At 36.9% G+C, this 24,940-nt stretch overlaps 1 protein-coding gene across 1 annotated transcript in view; it reads left to right on the top strand.

Moving 5' to 3' along the window:
- The window catches only part of ap3b1a (adaptor related protein complex 3 subunit beta 1a), a 61,043-nt gene that overhangs the window by 32,101 nt on the left and 4,002 nt on the right, over nt 1–24,940 (top strand). The window contains exons 23-26 of the mRNA XM_081391069.1: nt 8,755–8,983; nt 11,349–11,433; nt 13,879–13,976; nt 17,502–17,640. Of these exons, the coding sequence (XP_081247195.1) occupies nt 8,755–8,983; nt 11,349–11,433; nt 13,879–13,976; nt 17,502–17,640 (551 nt within the window). The remainder of the gene's footprint in view (nt 1–8,754; nt 8,984–11,348; nt 11,434–13,878; nt 13,977–17,501; nt 17,641–24,940) is intronic.

Genomic DNA, 24,940 nt, shown 5'->3' on the forward strand with positions numbered 1-24,940 from the left:
TCGAGGCTAATGCTTTTTACTGTTTACCAAAAATAATATGTGTTTAAAACTATCTGAACACACAGATCCTCATTAGAGAAAGAACATAAAGCTTGTGGAGAAAATGATAGCAACAGTAATGGGTAGGATCAGTCAGTAATGATTTTAAGGCAGGGCTTAGTGAAGGGTTGTTAATGCATATTTTCTGTTTTCAAATTATCTTACATATTGTGTAAAACAAGTTTTCTATTAATTTCATTCAATCTGATTTATAGTTTTGTGTACATCCCAATTTCTGACTTTAAATTATATTATATTGTATCATATAATACAATTTCCAGATCCATTCCTTCATGTTCTCCAAATTTCTTTTTTTCTGATATTATTAATATTCTCGTTTTATTAGAAAATTCTGAATGTCAAAAATGCACCAAAAAGTATACAAAGGTCATACTAAAGTATTACCTTCAGTATACGAGCATGCTATTAAACTACGAACGCTGACAGCACTGTGGTCAAACTATGATTGCTGATAACGCACGATCCTTGAGATCCTTGAAAGAAAACTTTTAAACTTCCATCTGACAGAATTCCTATTCTCCTCCTGTCCATCACTGCAGGGTTGCCCCGGCGACCTGTATCACCGCGTTGGGCGGGTGCTTTGATTGACAGGCTCGTCAGGACCGGGCTGCCGCGCAGCTAGAAGCTGTTAGGCACAGGTCATTAGAATACTACCCACGAGCCTCGGCGGGCAGGCTAATCAGAGCTGAAATAAAGGGTGAGATTGAGAGAAAGAGAAAGGGCTTATTTAAAGTCAATGCTATGCATAAATACATTACAGGCCGCTATAATCTTAGTCACGGTGGATAAACCTCATCTCTCTCACTCGCACATACATGCATTCAAACGTGGTCATTTATTTTGGTGTGTCACGTCACACAGCTGGTCTTTCTTAGCCGCGTGCATGCAGATGTATGAAAATATATTCATGTGACATGGCCGCGTGTGGGTGTGTGTGACTTCGGCAGGCACGGGTACGGATGAAATAACGGTGTGTGAAATAGAGAGACACTCCGTTGCATTCTGGGATGGTTAGCGGCAGTATTTAGCCGATCCGGGGTCAGTGTGCGAACTATCTGCCTCGGCTCCTCCCGTTTCTAATAACATTTTGACATGCGGATCTGCTCTGAAATACTGTTTAAGCTCGCGCCGGGGGAGCCGGCTGATAACTTTTCATTCATAATTAGCGCAGGGCGAATGGGGGCCGAATGCGGGGCGTTGGAGGGAAATTGAACTGTCAGTGTAGGGCGAGCGGGGGGCGAACGAGGGCGAGCGCGGGCTGGGGGGCGTTTGACCCCATCACAATCCGGGGGCCGCGTCATAATTTGTTCATTTGGTGCCCATCAGCCGGCCGGCGTTGCCGCGGTGACCCTGTTCTTCTCGGAGCACGCTCAGTGCCGTCCTCATTATGACTCAGCAGCAAGGTAGAAACGCACGTGGAGACTCGTGCTGTCAATCACATGTGCTTACACATTTTAGCGTTTTTCTTGCGCAGTAGGACAGTTTTGATTTGATTGTGTGTCATTTCAGTATTTTCCTCAGGATTTTGTGAGACTTTGGTTGGGTGGAGCTCAGATTTTCTAGGGGGGTCTATGGACATGGTGCCATGGAGTTGTTTTTTAAATTTGGATATATAAAGTTAAATGCATCAATCTGGTGCACTTTGAAAGCAAAATTAAGAGTTCCAACCCCTTTTCAGTGACCGAATTTAACGGAGAAAAAATAAGTCTTTGCATTGACATTGACTAGACTTTAAAGACTAAATACAGGGTTATTAGTTTACTAAAACTAAAATTTAAACCATTAAAACTTTCTTTACTTGAAATGAAATTAAATAAAAATAAAAATTTCAGCTTGTTGCCAAGGCGTCATCTCTCTTTTAACTATGTACTTAAATAACTGAAACTAAAACTCAAATTAAAGTTTTAAAATGAAACTGAAAATATTAAAATTAAAACGAATTCAAAATATGAATAAAAACTATAATAGTATCTCTATTATATTATGATGCTATAATTTCACTGACCTCTTTTTTTAGTTGTGATAGTCTCAGTCCACATTACATTCACACTAATGTTTTTAGGAGGCCAATTGAATATAATAAAAACAAATAATGTTATAATATTATATCTAAGATTGACCTATACTTTTGTAATACATCTGCTCTGTAAAATAAAAAAATAAAATTCCATAATAGCTATATTAATAATTATTTTACTTTACAGTAGTACAATTACATTACTTAAGTCTTAATTTCTTTACTCGAGTTAAACCCTCAAGCTTTTATTTTGACGTATATCTGCAGAGAAACGTTTGTGTGTTCATTTGAGAAACTCTTTTCTTTTTTCTTTTTTTTTTTCAGGTTTACCTGTCAACGATTTATTTTTTTATTATGCGAATGAGAAAATAAACCTTCTGCATGTTGAATTCCCAAATGGACGTCAAAGGGATAGTTCACCCAAAAATGTAAATTCTGTCATCATTTACTCGCCCTCATGTCGTTCCAAACCTGTAAGACTTTCATTCATCTTCGGGACACACATGAAGATGTTTTTTGATTAAATCTGAGAGCTTTCATTCTGACCCTCCATAGATGGCTACACAACTACCACTTTGATGCTTCAAAAAGTTCACAAAGAGATCACAACACTAATCCATATGAACTGAGCAGTTCAGTCCAAATTTTCTGAAGAGACCCGATCGCTTTATATGATGAACCTTTAAGCATATGCAGAGATTGAGTTTGCAGCATTTTCTGTGATGCAAGCCACTCTGAGATGCTTAAAGGTCCCGTTCTTCGTGATTCCATGTTTCAAACTTTAGTTAGTGTGTAATGTTGTTGTTAGAGTATAAATAATATCTGTAAAATTATAAAGCTCAAAGTTCAATGCCAAGCGAGATATTTTATTTAACAGAAGTCGCCTACAAAAAATGGCTGGATTGGACTACATCCCTCTACTTCCTTCTTTCATGACGTCATTAAAACCGTGTTTTCACTAACCTCCGCCCACAGGAATACAGGCGTATTGATGGCGAAATGTCAACAGACGTGGTTGATGTTTATCTATAATCGGATACCGCAAAAGTTTAATTGGAAGTTGTAAGTTTGCTCTGTCCATTTCACCACGGACTGTTTTTCTAACCTGGGATAATATTAAGCAGGCTTCTCTCAGCGTTTCATACTGACGAAGGGGGCAATTTCAACTATATTCCAGCAAGCGGTAAGTAGTGATTTACTATGGAAGTAGCGATCAACTTCACATCGTTTCTCTTAGTAGGATTAAAATAATCTTACTTAAACTGTGATTAATATACAGAAAGCGATCAAAGAACAATCCCTTTCCAATCGCCCAAAGCTGTTAATCACACAGCGTGAGTTTATCTGGACAAAACTTGTTATGAAATCAATGATGCTGTTACACTGCACAACGAAGCTCTTACTGTATTTATATACCTCATGTTTGCATTGGTGAAATCATTAGTGAGTGCAAAAACTGCGTTGCAATGATAAGATCTTTTTTTCACGCGATCAACAGACTGTCATCTGCTCAATGCTCATCACTGCAACCTTTTGTGTGACTGAAATAGATCTAAATACTTAAAAAACTTCTCAGGATTCGTCAATCCCGATAGCTGTAATAGTAAAAACGTATAATAGCTGTAATAGTAAAAGTTTTCCAGATAGTTCCACATGTAATGCCAGATATTTCATATGCAAGCATGTCAGCCAATCACAGCAGAGGGCGTTTACATTGAAGTCTCACAGCAGACACGCCCCTTCAAACAGAGCGTTCAAATCAGGGGATGAAATCAGGCTAGGAAAAATGCCTTTTATTTCTAAATTATAAAAAATTTTGATCTAAAAAACATACTAACATTATAAGGGCACCCCAGGAAACATTATAAAATAATCAAATAATCCATGGAATGGGACCTTTAAAACACTGGATCATGAGCTGCTCTGTTGTAAATGAACAAACTATATGCTTAAAGGAGAACTCCGGTCAATTTTAACATTGAACTCATTTTTTTGTACATTTGGAGTGCTGTCAATACAGAGAACAACGACAAAAATCGGTGTTGCCTACACCAAGTTATTCTATTTTTAAAATTTGCACCCTGTTGACTTCAATGGGGCAAGTACTAAACCTGCTTTTAGGCTCTTAACATCCTTGATGTGTCATTACAAGTGCACAGAAAATGTGAGTGATTCCTTCTGAGTGAACACGAGTGGATCTGACTGCAGTAGATGTAAAAGATATGTATAAAAATGATGTTATTTAAGCCAGCGCAAATACCTGTTTACATCCTGTTTTTCGATTGAAGTCCAAAGTAGTCGATTGCCGAGTTCACGCGCATAGGTTTAGTTACCTATGATCACGCGCGTGAACTCGGCAATCGACTACTTTGGACTTCAATCGAAAAACAGGATGTACTTGTGCACTTGTAATGACACATCAAGGATGTTAAGAGCCTAAAAGCAGGTTTAGTACTTGCCCTATTGAAGTCAACAGGGTGCAAATTTTAAAAATAGAATAACTCGGTGTAGGCAACACCGATTTTTGTCGTTGTTCTCTGTATTGACAGCACTCCAAATGTACAATAAAATGAGCTCAATGTTAAAATTGACCGGAGTTCTCCTTTAATTCAATTGTAGCCATTTGTGTGCCATATCGCAAATTTGATTTTAGTTTGATAGATTGACCGATTCTTTGCCAAAGCAATGATGCAAAACACAACGTTAGATGCTTTGTACGTGTTGCCATTCTGAGTTTTGCTACACAAATGAAACTCACTTGTATTCCTTTACGTTTATTTTACAGCCTTCAATATTAATCACTGTGACTTTTAACATTCGACAGGATCAATGCTTGCACTCACACCTCGCCATTTCACCAAATGACATTTTTCTCTTGCAGACAGTCTCATAAACAAATGAATTAGATTTCAAACAGCAATAGAAAATAGATTTTTAATTCTCTCTGCTGAATGTCCCCCTGTCCTCCGTTTCTCCTTCTTTTCCCTCCTCTGCTTTTCTTTCTCTCTCTCTCCCTCTTTATCCCGGCTGGCGGATGTGTTTTGCATCTGTCAGCAGAATTGGGCGGCAGCTGGACAGAGAGGATGCTGGGATATGTGAAGGTGACTAGAGCGAGTTGTCATCCATCACTGAGGTTTCCTTTAAGCTCATCCATAATAGAGCCCCTCAATCAAGCTCCCCTTCACACAGGAGACATGTCCGAGTGTGTGTGCGTGTGTGTGTGTGAGACGGTGCGGTCAAGGTTACTCTTTTCTTTCGGTTATTTACTCTTCCACCGCCCAGCGGAGTTGACCACTTTATAGGACGTGTGTGTTATATTGGTGATCATAAGCGATGTGTTGTATATTGGCTCGTCCAGTCCTTGAGGACACTGACAGGAGCGGTTATCATGAAATGGTGGACACAACACAACCCGCGGATTTCTGTGTGGTAAATCTGACGCTGTAAACATTATGGCTACTTTTATCAACACAGACCGGCTTGACAACTCCGAAAGCACGGCTGTAAATTTATGTTGTGTGAATGCGTGTGTGTTTTGGTAGGAAGCTTACAAAAGGATATGGCACGTCTAAAGGTGCTTTCAACTTCACGTCCTCAAGTAACGCTATTTCAGATAAACCAACTCATTCGTACTGTCAGGTTTTCAAAGCAATTCTATTTTGGTTTGTCTAGTTTCAGTTGCGGCATCCGTCATGGTGATTGTAGGTGATGTGCAGGCCCGTACAGAAGCTCTGCAATTATTTTGTTAAATAATTATATATTAAATAATAGGTTCATTAATGGGTATTTAAATGTATATCAAAATAAACAATAAAAATACTAATAATTAAAAATAAAATAAATTAAAATAATGTAATATAATTGATCTGTATTTTGTCTCATTAATATTTTAAAATCATGTAGCAAAATATAATATTTTGTCATATTAATATCAATGTTATAAAAAAAAATATTGAAACCATAACCATTTTTTATCTGTTTCTCAACAATTATTTATCTGTTTTTAATATTATTTAATAATAATATTTTATATATTTTATCAAACTACAATATTTTTTAACATTTTCAGCTGGTAATATGAGTAAATAGTAGTATTTTTTTTTTGTGCTCAATTTAACACATTTTACCATATTTAAATCAGCTTTCCAGAATTTTGTAGATTTCTTTAATCAAAGCAAATATATATTTTTTTATTTGGTCCTGGTGTTGGTGTGTCTTGTGAAAGTACTGAAAACATTACTGGTCCCCAAACAGAGCCTTGAGGCACTTCAGGAATCAGAACCTGAAAGGATGCAATTGTTCATTGCACATTTTTAGTTTATTTCCATTGCACTATTTTTAGCTTTTCTAACATCCGGCATCACTCTATGCACTCTATAGAACTCCAGTATTGGGTTGCAGATGGAATCCATAGCTCAGAGGGATTGCTGGTGTTGAAGACCGAGCCGCAGCCAATAAATAAATTGCAGGCAGAAATGTCATCCCTGTCCAGGTGTTCAGGAGTGCTGTGTAGAGCCAGAAAACTGCCATCAGCCGCCAATCTGTTCTGCTGTCACACGAGGTAGAGAGAATCCAGAGAGTCAGGAGTAATGCATTGAGACGTCAGTGGTCTTTCCACACTCGTCATATCGATGGCAGCCGGTGTCACAGGACGCAATTCAGGCATGACGATTGGCCTTTCTTTGGGCCATTACAGATTTTTCTTTTTAAATCAAACTATTGTAATAATGTGTGCATGTTTGTGATAAGGGATGCACTAATAGAGACTTTTTTTGCTGAAACAATTCCGGATGATTCTTTTTATGTTATTGCTGAGAGTGGATATAATTGTTATATGTGATGTCAGCAAGATTTTTTTTTTAAAGAAATTAATGTTTTTTTTTTCAGCAAAGATGCATTAAATTGATAAAAATGACAGTAAAAACATTTGAAATGTTACAAAGATTTCTATGTCAAATAAATACTTTTGAACTCTATTCATCAAAGAATCCTAAAAAGAAATGGTCTCCACAAAAATACTAAGCGGTTTTCAACATGGATAAGAATAATAAGAAATGTTTCTTGAGCAGTAAATCATCATTAGAATGATTTCTGAAGGATCATGTGACACTGAAGACTGAAGTAATGATGCTTTGGTATGATCTCCCTCTTTATGTAAGGTCAGTAAAATTTAAGACCATGTTAAAAGCAAATATTTTAAAGACTTCCTGGGCATCTTCATGATTGGTGTTTAATCACTACCTCGTCTATGTTCTGTGCGTTTTTTTTCTTCTCCTACTCCGTACTCCTCTTATTTTTGTGATTTTTAGTGATTGTGAAGTACTTTTGGCAACAGCTTTTGCATTATATGTGCTATATATATATATATATATATATATATATATATATATATATATATATAGTGCTGTCAAACGATTAATCGCGATTAATCACATCCAAAATAAAAGTTTGTTTTTACATAATATATGTGTGTATAATTCTTTTCTATATATAAATACACACACATGCATGTATATATTTAAGAAAAAATTATTTATATATAAAATATTTATATAATATAAATATATATACACAGTATATACATGCAAATATTTCTTAAATATGTACATGCATGTGTGTGTATTTATATCTAGAAAATAATTATACACCTTACACACACATATTATGTAAAAACAAACTTTTATTTTGGATGCGATTAATCGTTTGACAGCACTATATATATATAAATGAATGAATGAAATGAAAATTCAGCTTTGCATCACAGGAATAAATTAAGTTTGAAAATATATTCAAATAGAAAACTATTATTTTAAATTATAATAATATTTCACAATATTACTGTTTTTACAATATTAATGAATTTTTAATCAAATAAATGCAGCCTTGGTGAGCAGAAGATGTTTAAAGCGGTGAAAACATTACCGGTCCGCAAACAGAGCCTTGAGGAATCCCAATATGAAAGGAGGCAATTTTTCATTACACATTTTTAGTTTATTATTCCACTGTACTATTTAAAAATAAAATAAAAAATAAAACGTTTTATTGTTTTTTTTTTATAACAGTAACTGATTCTAATATAGTTGAGCAACCTAATTAGTTGATTTTGATAATAAAATCTCTAATTATAGATTTTAACATTATGGTAATAACTGAATTTGGAGTTTTTATTTTTTTTTATTTAACCAAGTGTTACTATAGGCGTTTAACCAAGGTTTCCTCTAATGTGTTCATAATGAAAATAGCCTTATGCCTCAGAGTTTTTACATTAAGATGAAAAGTTAAAACATGGCTTAATAAGAAATGGGCTCAATTTGTATGTGTGCAAGAGAATGAATGCATGTACTGTACCTCCTCTTTTTTTCCATGTCGCTCTGTGTGTACAAAGATGTTTTGAATGTGAACATTGACATTTCAAGCATGCTTAAGGTTTTTGATCAATTGTAAAAATAACGACTTTCCTACAGGTTTTCACAAACACTTCTTTCATCTTCCTTTGGTCAGAATTACGTCACCTTTAAATAATTAGATCAACCTGTTTAAGACCACAGTATAGTCTTTATTATTCCTTATTTAGTACCACAAATTATCCAGAAGTCACTGCTGCTGATCATAATGACCAAATTTCTTTTTGATACATATTGTTCTTTCCATTTCTCATATCCTGGGCATGTACGCAGGCGAGTTCTCCCGTGTTTGTGCCGGAAACCTCCCATGAGCTGCTCCACAGGATGACTGGTAAAGGTCTGTCCGCCCAGTACCGCTTCACCCGCCAGCCCTGTATCTATGGCAACAGCATGGTGTCCCTGCAGCTGACACTGAGCAACAACAGTGAGCAAGCCCTCGAGAACATCCACATCTCTGAGAAGAGTTCCAGCGGACAAAACATCCACCGCTTCAGCGCTATCGGTGAGCTTAACACGCCGTGTAATGCAAAGCAATAGCGTGGCATTCATAGCGTGAAAAATTTGACTTTCTTGCTTTTGTTTGAAATAAGTTTGAAGTATAAATCGTTCTGAAATTTATCACATTAAAACATAAACAGCCATGTTTGCATATCAATGCCTATTCAGCAACTACTACTACTTTTCCTCCCTCCAATCATCCATCCATCCCTCCAATCATCCATCAATCCCTCTATCCCTCCAATCATCCATCCCTCCATCCTATTCCTCCAATCATCCATCCATCCCTCCAATCATCCATCCATCCCTCTATCCCTCCAGTCATCCATCCCTCCATCCTATTCCTCCAATCATCCATCCATCCCTTCAATCATCCATCCATCCATCCCTCTATCTCTCCAATCATCCATCTATCCCTCCATCCTATTCCTCCAATTATCCATCATCCCTCTATCTCTCCAATCATCCATCCATCCCTCCATCCTATTCCTCCAATTATCCATCATCCCTCTATCTCTCCAATCATTCATCCATCCCTCCATCCTATTCCTCCAATCATCCATCCCTCCAATCATCCATCCATCCATCCCTCCATCTCTCCAATCATCCATCCATCCCTCCATCCTATTCCTCCAATCATCTATCCATCCCTCCATCCTATTCCTCTAATCATCCATCCATCCCTCTATCTCTCCAATCACCCATCCATCCCTCCCATCCTATTCCTCCAATCATCCATCCATCCCTCCATCCTATTTCTCCAATCATCCATCCATCCCTCCAATCATCCCTCCATCCCTCTATCTCTCCAATCATCCATAATCCATCCCTCCATCCTATTCCTCCAATCATCCATCCTTCCCTCCATCCTATTCCTCCAATCATCCATCCCTCTATCTCTCCAATCATCCATCATCCCTCCAATCATCCCTCCATCCCTCTATCCCTCCAATCATCATCATCCCTCCATCCTATTCCTCCAATCATCCATCCATCCCTCTATCCCTCCAATCACCCATCCATCCCTCTATAGCTCCAATCATCCATCCATCCTTCCATCGTTGTTGTTTTTACATAGGATATTCTTACTGTTGTGTACTACTATTATATTACTATTGTCATTTTTATTATTATTATTATTATAGTTGTTTTTTACTTTGGGCATTTATTTATTTATTTATTTATTTATTGACTTATTATAAATATTTAAATTATATACTAAATTGTATACATTTTGAATTATAGTTGATAATGGTTATTTATACATTTTAATTACAGATATTATTATTATATTTTGTACTTTTATTATTATTATTATTTGTGTTTATTTATTTGAATTATAGTTGTTTTTACATTGGGTATTTTTATTTATTTATTTTTACATTGGTTGTTTATTATTATTAATTTCTTGTCTTTTTATTTTTCTGTTTTTTTTTTTCTTCTCTTTCCCTGGGGGGACTTTGCCTTCTTTTCACCCTTTAATTGAATCTTTTTTCCCTCTGAGATTGTCATGTAAACTTTAATTCAGTTCAGCTAATCACAAACCATCTAATTTTGATAGAATTCAGGAAAGCCATCCAGTTGTGTCTTATGTGTTTGGTAAATGTTAACAGATTTCTTCAGCCTGTGTATCGATTAGCAGAATCCTATCATCAGAACCAAACACACTCACATTCCCGATGTTTCTTTCTCTCTCACAAAACAGTTCTTAGTCATTCACTGGACAGGTTTGAGTTTTAAAACATAAATTGAATCATGCTTGCGTTTGTAAAGCATCACAAAGATGAATTTCATGGCTGTGAAAGGAGGAGAAGTGATGAAGCTTCTTTCTATACTGTGCTTCACTTTCAAATTCAACTCTACACCAACTCTGGGCAGAGGAGCAGATATCTTCCTTCCTTCCTTCCTTCCTTCCTTCCTTCCTTCCTTCCTTCCTTCCTTCCTTCCTTCCTTCCTTCCTTCCTTCCTTCCTTCCTTCCTTCCTTCCTTCCTTCCTTCCTTCCTTCCTTCCTTCCTTCCTTCCTTCCTTCCTTCCTTCCTTCCTTCCTTCCTTCCTTCCTTCCTTCCTTCCTTCCTTCCTTCCTTCCTTCCTTCCTTCCTTCCTTCCTTCCTTCCTTCCTTCCTTCCTTCCTTCCTTCCTTCCTTCCTGTAATTGTTTTTGTAATTGTTTTTGACTTTTGTTCATGACCCCAGTTATTGCAAGCTGTTGCGATATGCATATTGTGATATATACATTTGCGGTATTTCAATCATTTTGATATATTGTGCAGCCCTACTTCCTTCCTTCCTTGATATGTAAACATTGCTTTGCTAATGTTTTTGATTTTGTTTTTGACCGCATGCTGACAGATGTTTCTCTCCCTCTTCAGAGCGCTTGGAGCCGCAGGCGTCAGTAACAGTGTCCATGGGTGTGGACTTCAATGACTCCACACAGGCTGCACACTTCCAGCTATGGTAAGAGTTCACTGCGTACTGCATATATGCCTCATACTCTATACAGCAAATCATATACATCGTTAAGAGGAACCAGAATCATTAAATCCCTTTCTATCTCTACCTTGAGTCAATCTGCTTTAGTGGAACTTAAACCCTTAGATCAGGTAGCGCTGACACGCCTGAGAATGAGGCATGATGGTGTTTGCTTTCCTAAAAAAACAGCATTCAGCAAAAGCATTAATAGACACTCACAATGCGTGCACAATATGATGGCGCTAGCATGTCATTATACAGATTAAATTACTGCTGTTCATTATCCTTACACAGGGCAAAATAAGGCAAAATTAATTGTTCCCCTTTTCAATACGTTTTAAAAAATAAATTATTACCGAATTGTTTGAATGGTAATAATATGCATTACATTTTTTTAATAATCTAATTTGGAGTGATTACACTTCCCCACAAAGCTTGTAATTGTTTTTTCTTTTTTCGATTACGCCGGAGGCTTTTGTGATCGATACAGTGAAATAGCCAGGCGTGAATAACATCACCATAAACAGCCGAGCCAGAGAGAGAGAGCGAGCGAGCAAGAGACCGGTAGATTATGTGTGCTAATGGAGCCAATGTGAGTTCAATGACATGGAGACGAGTGGGCACAGGTCAGGCCCGCACGCATGTCTGTGGCCCTAGACAAAAGCCGAGCTCATGGAGTCGGTTTAAGGAGGGATTCGGCCGCTCTCTATCACCGATACGTCAAGAGATTATGCCATATTAGAAAGAAATACCTGGATTTACTTTGCACGTTGATCCCTAGCCCGCTTATTTGGACTCTAAATCTTTTTCTAGCCTGTTTCCCCTCATCACCTGATCTCTGTGTTGACCCTGTTCTCCCACTCCTGGATTCACTCTTTATTGGCTTCCTATTTCCCAGCCTGCTGCTCTTCATGATGGGACTTTAATGTCAGATTTCAGTCTTTATCGGAGTACCTGACAGTCTTCTTTCCTTCAATAGGCCACAGACAGTGAGGATGCTAATCAGTACGAATATGAAAATAGAAATGCCTTTCGTTCTCCCCTCTCCCTCCTTCTTTCTATCTGTCTTTCGGCTCTCTCCATCTGTGGATCAGTGATGATTGATCCAGTGGGATGGTAATAACAGTTCTGTTTCTCAGCTAATTGACTACTTACAAAGAAAATTGGCAAACCTGACAATCAATAAGTTTATTCTTTTACTCTTTTGGGATGAGAGGGGGACCGAAAACAAAATAGATTGGGTTTTAGTCTCTCCTCATGGATATAAAATGTTGTTACTACTTTAAAAAACTGTAAACAACTAGTATAACTTACCTAAAATGTTTTACTGCTTTATCACATCAATTCCTTAGTCAAGATGAAATCAAAATTAACCAGATTTACTTTATTTGTACATATTTATGGTAATTATTTTCTCGTTACTGAGCTTAAGACGACATCTAGTTGTCATAAATACCATACATGTAATTGTATAAGAGGTAATCCTCTGTATTGTACCAAATACCATACATGTTGTGTATATATACTTCCATATACTACCATATATACTACCATTGAAAATTCAGGGGTTGGAAAGATTCTGTCATGTTTTTGAAAGAAGTTTCTAATATATATATATATATATATATATATATATATATATATATATATATATATATATATATATATATATATATATATATATATATATATATATAAAACCATTCTTTGGCGTCTTCTACTTTTCTAGTATGAAGAATAAGACGCAAAAAAAGAACTTCAAAGTTGTGAGGACATTGGATGTGTCTTTAAGTGACAGCAGCCTAATAAACCTGCTGCTGTGATGTCTGTCATTAAGGATAATCAAAGAACAAAAGCTTTAATAAGTTTTAATAGATTCATCTATTTTTAATTTATCATTTATGTAGTGAAGTTTGTGAATTGTTTGATAACTTTATTGATTTTCTGTATATCTCCTACCTGTTAGATCAAATATTTAAAATAACGGTATGTTGTTTCTACATTAATTTGGCGATTAAATGTGAAATTATTACAATATAAAAATATATTAAAACTTCAATGTAAGGTGCGATTAATTACACAAAAAATTTCAATTAATTAGTTAATTTTTTTTTTTATCGATTGACAGCGCTAAATGTATATTACAGTTTAAAATAACTTTTCTCTTCTTCTCTTTTCTCTGGAAAACAATCCTGCACTTTTTTTTTCGGGATTTTCTTTTAAATAGTCAGCATTTATTAGAAAAATAATTTCTTTGTAACACTTTATACTGTCACTTTTGATCCATTTAATGCATCCTTGCGGAGAATTCATTTCCAAAACTCTTTTACTGAGCACACACTTTTGAACAGTATTGTGTGTATATATAGAAGGGAAACATGAATGGACAGGTGTGTAGTGACCTGATGGTTCTGTTCTCTCCTCCTTCAGTACTAAAGAAGATGAATTCAGCGTGTCCATCCAGCCTGCGGTAGGAGAGCTGCTGCTGCCCATCACAATGAGTGAAGCAGACTTCACCAAAGAGCAGGGTAACGCAAACACCTCTTAGCACTTACAAAACACAACACTGCTGCTGTAAAAACCTACAAATAACACTTAAACACCTCAAAAATACAGCACTGTCTCTTAAAAACATCTACGGACCACTCTCAAACACCTCAAGAACATACTACTCAGGGCTGAGTGATACTCAATATATAAACGCCATTTTAAGCCTATGCTTAGGGTGATATTTCCTCGGCGTCTTCTATTTTTCTAGCATGAAGAATCATATTTCCACCAAACAGCCATTACACCCAACTAGAATTAAAGTTTCAAAATCAAAATGTAGATAACGCTGTTTTTCACTCAGTGAACAAAAAGAAGAATGTTATTGTTTTTATGCATATAGTAATAAACATTGAGGGCCAGAGTTGACAAAACTCTTCAAACAAATGTTTCAATCAGAGTTTTGAACCAATTCGCTTAACCAATCATTTGATTCATGGATTCCGTTGCATTGACCTTACAAACAACGATTACAGACTATATTAAAACATCTTTTCTTAACATTAAAAAATTAAAGGGCAAATTGGAAAAGTCATGATGTTACTTTATTTAAATAATTGTGAATATATCATAAAAAAAAATCTATAAATTGCCCAGCCTAAATAGTATGTCTTAAAAAAACTCATGCATGTGATCCGTTCCCATATTCACACACACATATGCGCTCCAGAGCTGCTTGGCCCAAACATGTTGGGAAAACCAGAGACCCTCACACACCACTTTGAGTGTGTGCAGTGTTTAGTTGATGAACTGGCTGAGTGCTGGTGACAGGCGTGCACTGCTGAAAAACTCCAATAAAGCAGCTCTTTACATATAAATCTGGTTATTTAAACACACACACAATCTCTCATGTAATACTGTCCCCGCTCTTCGAACTGTCCCTCTGAATATAACCGCTGATGCAGAAAGCTCAGACAGCCAAATCTGACACACATATACTTAACATGTACACCGCGAGCATCTCCGCTGAAGTTGTCCACGGAGATCTAGGCCTGACACGTGACCCGTTCTCCGCAGGAACCTGGAGAAACTATTTTGCGGTTAACTAATTGATGTGAATGCGTTTATTTATTTATTTTAAAATCTGTTCTTTTAACTGTTTCTTGTCCTGAGTAATTTTTTCAATTTTAAAAAGCTTTTTCCTGCCTGCTTACAATGGCTGCCTCCAAAATCGCATACTCTGAGTATGTACTTCTTTTGCAAAAGTAATTACTTTGTAACCGTTCTTTATAGTATGCATGTGTGTACTATGATACATCCATCATAGTCAACGTCAGTTTTGTTGCTGCCATTCACAACTCCTCTAAGCATAGTAAAGTGTCCATCAGAAGCACGCCTTTCCCTTACTGTTTTATAAAAACTTTAAATTCTGAAATACTTCTCTTTTTACATAGTGTTATAGTAGGGGACGTATGGCGATTTAGGATGCAGCGAGTGTCTCAACCGATCATGTAAACGTGGGGTGTTTGTTTGTCTGGCCAATGACAGACTAGCTACTGGGAGACCTGTTTGAAAACAGTCATTACTTTTAGCTTTTTTAGTTATGTTAGTGGTGCAGAAATTAACTTTAAACTTCTCCTGATCAAATTTGTTCCTCCTTCCTTAGGGCAACAAACCGTTCCAGCTAATAAAACCAAACACAGGCATGGGAAAACCAAATAAATGGATGCCAAGAGGAGAAAAGCTTGGTTTAGCATGCATCTGGTTTGTTCGGATGCCTTTCGGGAACACACACACACACACCTGGCCCGTTCGAATACCTCTCTCCGCTTTACGGCCCAACATTAGGCCGACATAATGAAGCAGACGCTCTCCGAAAGAAGCGGCGGGTTTGATTTTTCATTTACGCTCAATGGATTCCTGCCTTGTCTTTTTAGAGAGCCGCCTATACCTTCACTCAGGACGACACGCGTGCGCGCACATTTTAATGAGAGAAGAGAGTGCTTCCCGCCTCACTATTTACAGACGAGGAACAGGAAGTAAGATGCTTTTTATAGCCAATCATTTATTCTTAATTGGGTGCTGTGGCAAAGGCTTTTAGCATAAGCCACGCTATATTCATTTACTCCACATTTTCTCTACAATAGAGCCTAATGGACAGATTTAAGACTTTAAATGAGCACTCTCGAAAACCTTGCCCCCTGAACGAGCGAGTGTGTGCGCGCGTGCGTGTGTTTGCACGTATCACTGTGCTCTCTCACATTCACACCGTTTGAAAGCCACGCTGAAGTGGCTCGTAGTTTGTGCCTTTCAGAAAGAAAAGCACCCTGTCTGTCTGTGTTTTTTTAAGTGAAACACAACATTTTCATTTAGTCCAGTTTGGATGCATTAAGCTGTATTGTCCGCACACGTTTCCTTGGAGAGGCAACGGCATTCTGCTTTTATGTGCTTGTTACCGCTCGACGAGGCTTATTCACGCCATCTCCGGCTAATGTCCTGCAAGGTCGCCGTGTTTCTCCGCTCGTGTTAGTCTTAATCAAGTCTAGTCGTCCAAATATCGCATGCTCTTACCGGAGGCCGAGATTATTTTAACCCCGCACCTTTCGTTCTGTGCTAGTTATGTTAAATATGAAATAATGCACATGTATGCATGCTAGATGTTTCTTTCTAGAAATCCGAAGTGTGAGTTTCCTAAAAGCTTTTTCTGGAAGTGTTCCCTTTAGTTTAAGCTTGATTTAAGTTTTAAGATTTTAAAAGGGATAGTCGTCATAGAAATCAGTCATTTTTTACTTATGTGATTTTAATACTTTTGTTCATCAATGATGCATTCAATTGATCAAAAGTGACAGTAAATACATTTAGAATGTTATAAAATAACTTTCTTTTATACTTTCTCTTCGTCAAAGAATCCTGAAAAAAAAAAAACATGTTCCAAAAAAATAAGTAACACAACTGTACAAAAATAAACGCAGAATATTAGAATGATTTCTGAAGGATCATGTAACACTGAAGACTGGAGTACCTTTATTAGGAATAATTGTATTATTGTACAGCACTTTGGGCAACGCTCTTGTTTTAATAGTGCTTTATAAATGAACTGAACTGAAATGAACTAGTAATAGCTGTAAATAAATAATTTCACAATATTACTGCTTTACTATATTTTTAACTTTAGATATTTTTGAAGGGACTTAAAAAATACTTCTGACCCTAAACTTCTGAGTGTGTGTGTGTATGGACAATCACATTTGCTGTTTTTCATTAAAGAAGGTCATATGGGTTTGGAGTAAACTGGAGAATTCTTTTTTTTTTTTTTTTTTTTTTAGCTATTCAATTCAAGGCTTAATTTTTCATCTCTTAACTTCATAAACAAGCACCTGCTGTTATATTCAACAAATATATGCAGGAAACTTACATAATTATGGCTCTTGCAGTTTAGAGTCTAACTAGAGTCTAAATAATAATAAAAATGATACGAATTGCTGACTTTTTCAACTGTTACCTGAATACCTCTGTAGAGCCTAGATTACTCAAAGTCTAAAACTAATGATTATTTGTGTGCTCAGGTAAACTGGTGGGCATGAACGAGTCAACGGCAACAATTACCACAACGCCAGAGAGCATCTCCAGCCAATCAGTAAACAGAAGTGTGGTGTCTGCCGCCAACCTAGGTGTGATTCCATCCAATCAAGAGAATATACACAGGTAAAGAAAATGTCCTGTTTCTTACAAATAATGCCCAAAAATGTGTAATTTCCATTTTTAGCTTCACTGTAGTATTTTTTTTTTTTAATAACGAGTTTAATAGATTGCTCTGCTCTCCAGGACTTGAATTTGTCTCGTTTATGTCTTATCTAGCTATACTTTCAGGACATTTCTGCAGAAAAAATGTCTTTAGAAGTTGCGTAAAACCGACAAAACCTACTTTTGGGAATGTCATAAAAAGGAAAAGTGGTTTATGTGTCAGTTACACATCAGTCAGTTTTGTTTTTTTCTCTTAAAATGCAGTTATAGTTAGGCATAGGGATGCGTGTATTTCTCGAACATTAACAGAGATTCACAGTTTTCAAAGAAATTACTATAGGACGTCTTTCTGACTTTGTAAAGGAAATAAAACAGACTGAATCTGACTTTGTAAAGGACTATAGCAGCCAAAACTTTCATATACGCACAAACACACACACACACGCAGCCATCTTGCTGACACACGGACGAACTTATTTGTCTCTGTCTCATATATGCACACAAACAAAGTGACGTTTGGTCTGTACTTTGGGTCGGTCTGATGTAGGGTAATTTAATTATAAAATATGAGCAAATATGAAAGCACCTTGAGAAGCATTAAAATCTTCCTCACAAGGACACACAGCACACAGGCTGAGTGGAAATCAATGCCTGCAGGTCTGTGGAAAAGGCCTATATTTCATTTAGAATACGCAATCGGGCAAATGAGAGCGTGTCATCAATCACACGGCTGTTTCTTAACAGACATACTGGGAAAAAACTCCTTTATCCTTCCTCTGCAAACCTTTAGACACTTTTACACTTACAAACATATGAATGAGATGTTCAATGTGAGTTTCCATTAAGTTTCAACTAACAAAGTTTAACAATGGCTCCATTTTTTTGTTCGGTTTTAAACATCGTTGTAATGCAGTTTAGATGTTAATTACATACTTGTTCATACACTTTTACCAAGTAACGAGAAATATATGGTCTCTTTTTCCAACTTTGACACCTTTTTAATAGTATACTTTCCTTGTAGAGGTCATTATTAACATGTATGCACAAAGTTCTGCACTTTCTGTGGTTAATGGTACCTGCTGGTGTGGTAGAGATAATTGACCCAGTTCTTCAAAGGATTATGGGTGTTTGTGGGTTGCAGTGTTTCAGTTTGGCAGCAGGGGGCAGCACTGCTTCTGTCTAGAGCCGCAGCTGGAGAATGCTGGGAATCCAGGAGAGCAGTTTCTAAATGAGCTTGAAAAACAGAACTCTGTTCCTGTCCTCCTCTAGATTACAGAAAGAAAACATGCTGTCTACTAAACAGAGACCGAATGAATCGCAGCTATTCTCACTTTTGTTTTGTAGCAAGTCAAACCAAAGCAATAACAATCAGCCATATCAGTGGGCTTATTATAGATAAAATGATTTTTGTGTGTGTGTGTTTAGTGATAAGAGGCGTTCACACTACACTTTTCGTTCCATTGACTTGAATCAAATGCGTACGAATGCCGGAGACCAGAAACGCAAGCTCATGTGAAGTTTAGGTAAAATTCAAGTTTGGTGAACTCTGATCTGCGAATACATATCACCAATAGAACATTGATACGCCACAGCGTGACCACTTAGCTGGATTAAGAAAACGCAAACTTTACAGTGGAGTAGATTGGATGTTTTTACATTTTTGATTTATGATTATTTGAGAAAGAAAAAAAAGAAATGCAGCCTGATGTTTTAGCTGTAACCAGGCATTTATATACAGATTAGCTTTTTTTTTCTAGAACAAAGTGAAGCATATGTGTTGTCTTTGGATCCTTTCAGTACGTTCTGTCTTCCCAAGTCATCACAATCAGCTTTTAAAGAGTCTTAATGTCTGTCTCCTGATCCTCTGCTCTCCTACAGCAGGACCCAGAGTGTTTCATGTCCTTTTGCGTCATATGTCATGCACGCTCTTTAGTGTATGTGTACTTCTATCCTCTGTTTGTTAGTTAGCAGCTGTGTGAGTGGAATTTGTTTCAGAGAAGAGGAGAGAAGCTTGTCCTTCATTCTGGAGAGGGACAGCTGGTCATCTGGTCACTCACATTAACCTCTATTAGTACAGAGGACTCTTAAAACAGACACACACGCTCACACACAAACATACCTGGCACGGACATTTGGCAATTGATGACTAATACCCTCTCTGCAGACTTGAGGACATAGAGGAACAAGATACCAGAATAAGGCTTTACCATATGGTGCATCCGGTGCAAAACATTTGCTTTCAGTGTTTAAGAACATGACTTGTATTTTGTTTAAGGAAATGTTTTCTGGCCTTTGCAGAAACGTGAATGGGAGATTTGAGGTAGTGAAAGTGGTCAACCGATATGGGGCAGTGATGGCCAGTACCAATCTTATTGAACTAAGTAGCTTTCCAATCTCAAGAAAACATGTCAAAATAAAGAGAAATTTTTTTTGCAACATAAAGAATATACATTTTATTTTTAATGACATGTTCAGGATAATTAAGGGTAATTATACTTTTCCCCCTGAAAATATTTAGAATAAAGTAATGCATAATATTTTTTAATACATTTTAAATATGTTTTAAACATTTTAAATATGTTTGTAATATATAAGTGTGTTATATTTTAATGTCAATTTTTATATAATTATATTATTTAGATTATATATATTTTATATAAATATTTTGTTTGCTTAATAGCTAAAAAATCATAATAGCTGTGTTTTTTAGTACAGGCAATGCAGCATGTACTACCATGGTATTAGTACTGAAAATATGTCACTGTATTTTGCAGTAAAGAGTATGGAAATGTATTTATTTATTTTTTCATTATGGGAAGGATGTTTGGCTAAATGTGCTTTATTGTAATTAATATAATTTCACAATTAAAAAAAAACTTTTTTTTCCAATAAGTAAATTATAATTTTTTTTTTAATGATTTTTTTATTTTATTTGGGGGTAAAATATTATGTTTGAATGTTCATGACAGATTTCGTGTGGTTTACCCATTTACATCAACACCTTTGTGAATCTGCGAGGCAGACACTTTATCAGTAAAATATGATTTAATAAATTGGCTGAGCAATGTTTCTTTCTCTGTTTAGGTTCATCTGTGAAAGTGACTGTTCCGTGTGAACAGGAATCTTACCAGTCTAGTCTTTAAGGTTGAATAAAGAGGCGACAGTCATTTAGTCTCTCTCTCTGATTAGGAGCAAGTGTTAGCGTGTGTGTGTGTGTGTGTGTGTGTGTGTGTGTGTGTGTGTGTGGATCGATAGTGGTCCGGCTGGCCAGCGCTGGGCTTCTGCTTTGCTTTTCTTCCCACAGCCTCAATTAATCCAGTTCAGAGGCCCAGTGGAGATAGACCAGAATACCAATGACCCATTTAGTGCCTGAACCACACCGTATACAATACACACACAGTGGGTAGAGCTGCTGTGGGTGTGTGAATGTTTATTTTATGTGAGAATGAGAGACAGATAGACAAGGGAGAGTTAAACAGAATAGCTGTCCAGTATCAGGACCTGCAGCTGTAATTGTACTCTGCCTCTGTGTGTGTGTGTGTGTGTCTATATGTGCAAGTTTAGATGCCACTGAAATCATGTAAATCAAGTGGCTTTGGGTTATCTCACACACACACACACATACACACACTGTGCCTCTGGGCCGTGTTAAGTTCGTGTGTAAATAAGATTTTTATAAACTGACTCCATTAGTTGTGCCGCAGGGACTTATAGAGATCAAAGTGTCATCAGCACACTGACATCAGAGATACAAAATACTAGACCCGTCTGTCTGAAAATCTGTATCTGTCTGTCTGTCTATCTGTCTGATGTTCTGTCTATCGTTCGTTCATTCAGTCTGTCTGCCCTATCTATCTATCTCTGTCTGTCTGTCTATCTGATGTTCTATGTATCGTTCGTTCATTCAGTCTGTCTGTCTGATTATCTATCTGTCTGTCTGTCTGTCTAGTGTTCTATCATTCCATCTAATATTCTTTCTGTTCTATCTATCTATCTATCTGTCTGTCTGTCTGTCTGTCTGTCTGTCTGTCTGTCTAGTGTTCTATCATTCCATCTAATATTCTTTCTGTTCTATCTATCTGTCTGTCTATCTATCTATCTATCTATCTATCTATCTATCTATCTATCTATCTATCTATCTATCTATCTATCTGTCCATCGTTCTGTCTGTCTATCTGTCTATCGTTCTGTCTGTCTATTGTTCTGTCTGTCTGTCTGTCTGTCTGTCTGTCTGTCTGTCTGTCTGTCTATCTATCTATCTATCGTTCTATCTATCGTTCTATCTATCGTTCTATCTATCGTTCTATCTATCTATCGTTCTGTCTATCGTTCTGTCTGTCTATCGTTCTGTCTGTCTATCGTTCTGTCTGTCTGTCTGTCTGTCTGTCTATCTGTCTGTCTGTCTGTCTGTCTGTCTGTCTGTCTATCTATCTATCTATCTATCTATCTATCTATCGTTCTGTCTGTCTATCTATCTATCTATCTATCTATCTATCTATCTATCTATCTATCTATCTATCGTTCTATCGTTCTATTGTTCTGTCTGTCTATCGTTCTGTCTGTCTGTCTGTCTATCTGTCTGTCTGTCTGTCTGTCTGTCTGTCTGTCTGTCTGTCTGTCTATCTGTCTGTCTGTCTATCTGTCTGTCTGTCTGTCTGTCTGTCTGTCTGTCTGTCTATCTATCTATCTATCTATCTATCTATCTATCTATCTATCGTTCTGTCTGTCTATCTATCTATCTATCGTTCTGTCTGTCTCTATCTATCTATCTATCTATCTATCTATCTATCTATCGTTCTATCGTTCTGTCTGTCTATCGTTCTGTCTGTCTATCGTTCTGTCTGTCTGTCTGTCTGTCTATCTGTCTGTCTGTCTATCTGTCTGTCTGTCTATCTGTCTGTCCATCTGTCTATCTGTCCAGGGTTTCCGCGGGGTCTTAAAAAGTCTAAAATTCTGAACTTTAAATTTAAGGCCTTAAAAAGTCTTAAAAACGGCCAGATTTTCATCCTAGGTCTTAAATTTAATTTAGTCAGGTCTTAAAAAGTGTTTACCTCGTTCATTTCCATAAACGCTGGCCGCAGAAAGTTCTTACAAAGTAGCAAAAAAGTATGGGGTTGTATCCAACAAGCGGAGCGCTAGATCAGGGGTCTCCAACACGTCACTCGCGAGCTCCAGTCGCTCGTGGCTTGATATGAGCTAGCTCGCCTGAGGCCGTTCACATATCGCGTCTTTTGCGCGCTCAAGTTTGTTCAAATGTAGGCGCGCGCAAAGGCGCTCATAATTGAAGCGATGCGTTCATGTTTTTACCAGGCGCAACGAGATGAAAAAAATCTAAACTTTTCAGAATGCCGCAAACGCATCGCAGGTCATGTGACAGGAACCAACCAATCACCCCTTTCCATAACAACATTGAAAGCTCAGTCAACATGAAGGATGGGGGTGCACCCAAACACTACTAATAAATATAAGCTAATAAATAAATGTCAATAAGATAAATGTCAATAATTTATCTTTTTTGACTCATTCTTTTTATAAAAAAATATTTAAAGGCTGAAATATGAGGTTTATCTTTGTATAAAACCTTTTTTGTCAAAACTTTATTTGAACTTGTTCATGTTAGTAGATAACATGTTGCAAGACACTCTTTTAAAATCTGGCCATCACTTTTAATGGTATTTTAATGTTCACGTAAACAGAAAGTGCATATTGATGCTAATCAATTTGTTATTTGCTTTTTTTCGACATAAAACTTGTTGAATTGACTTCATTCTGTAGTATTAGTACTTTTTGAACAGGATTCTGTGATAACCGTGATCATTTTGGTCACTTTAAACATCTCATCATCTCTAGTTATGATCAACTATGATCAACTAAAATCAACAATAATTGTGTTTTTACAGTATAATATGCAAAAGTACAATTTTCTATAAAAAAAAATCTACCTCTCCCTCTCTCTCACACAAACACGTCAGATAATCCTAGATAGATAGATAGATAGATAGATACTTTAATGATCCCGAGGTAACCATCTATCTAACTTGGATAATGCGTCGTGTAGGTCTTAAATTTCAATCTTTATGGTCTTAAAATGTCTTAAAAAGGTCTTAAATTTGACTTACTGAAACCTGCAGAAACCCTGCTGTCTATCTATCTATCTATCTATCTATCTATCTATCTATCTATCTATCTATCTATCTATCTATCTATCTATCTATCTATCTATCTATCTATCTATCGTTCTGTCTGTCTGTCTGTCTATCTATCTATCTATCTATCTATCTATCTATCTATCTATCTATCTATCTATCTATCTATCTATCTATCTATCTATCGTTCTATCGTTCTGTCTGTCTATCTATCTATCTATCTATCTATCTATCTATCTATCTATCTATCTATCTATCTATCTATCTATCTATCTATCTATCTATCTATCTATCTATCTATCTATCTATCTATCTATCTATCTATCGTTCTGTCTGTCTATCTATCTCTATCGTTCTGTCTGTCTATCTATCTCTATCGTTCTGTCTGTCTATCTATCTCTATCGTTCTGTCTGTCTATCTATCTCTATCGTTCTGTCTGTCTATATCTGTCAGGTATTGTGTGTGTGTGTGTGTGTGTGTGTGTGTCCTGTCAGATGTGATGCCCTCTCCAGTTGGTTAGCAGTTTGCTCTGACGGCCCTTGTGTCTCATGCTGTCATGACTAAATGGTGGCCATTGTGTGTGTGTGTGTGTGTGTGTGAGACAGAGTTTGAGAGTCAAAGAGGGGCCTCATGGTGGGACAGGGGGCATGTGTGCTTCTCAGTGCTAAAAGGGGTCCCCGTGTGTGTGGGTGTGTGCTAAACGGTCCATTGTTGAATAATAGGGTGTGTAAATGGGAGGCAGATGGCAGTGTATCAGGCACGTGGGTCCTCCTTAGTGAGAGAGAGAAGGATAGACAGACAGGAAGGAGGTACAAGGGCGTAGAGGTCGGACAGGGTCGTGTCTCCACTGTCAGTACGTTCACTAGTGTTTCCAGTCTGTGACGTTACCACGGTTACTGGACACAAAGAATTCTCCCACAGCGCTATGGAACGGTTCATTAGTACAGTTCACCACTGTTACTACTATAGCTCACTATAGTACTATACCACTGACTTACAGCATACCGTGACAACACATCCATTCACATTTTTTATTTTGCCTTTTAAAATCAATAGTGGCTTTCCCTGTATGTTTGGTCAAAAAGTGTTCCAGTAGTGCAAAATACATTTGTTC

Source organism: Scardinius erythrophthalmus, assembly GCF_964197995.2.
Source record: "Scardinius erythrophthalmus genome assembly, chromosome: 17".
NCBI lineage: Eukaryota > Metazoa > Chordata > Actinopteri > Cypriniformes > Leuciscidae > Scardinius > Scardinius erythrophthalmus.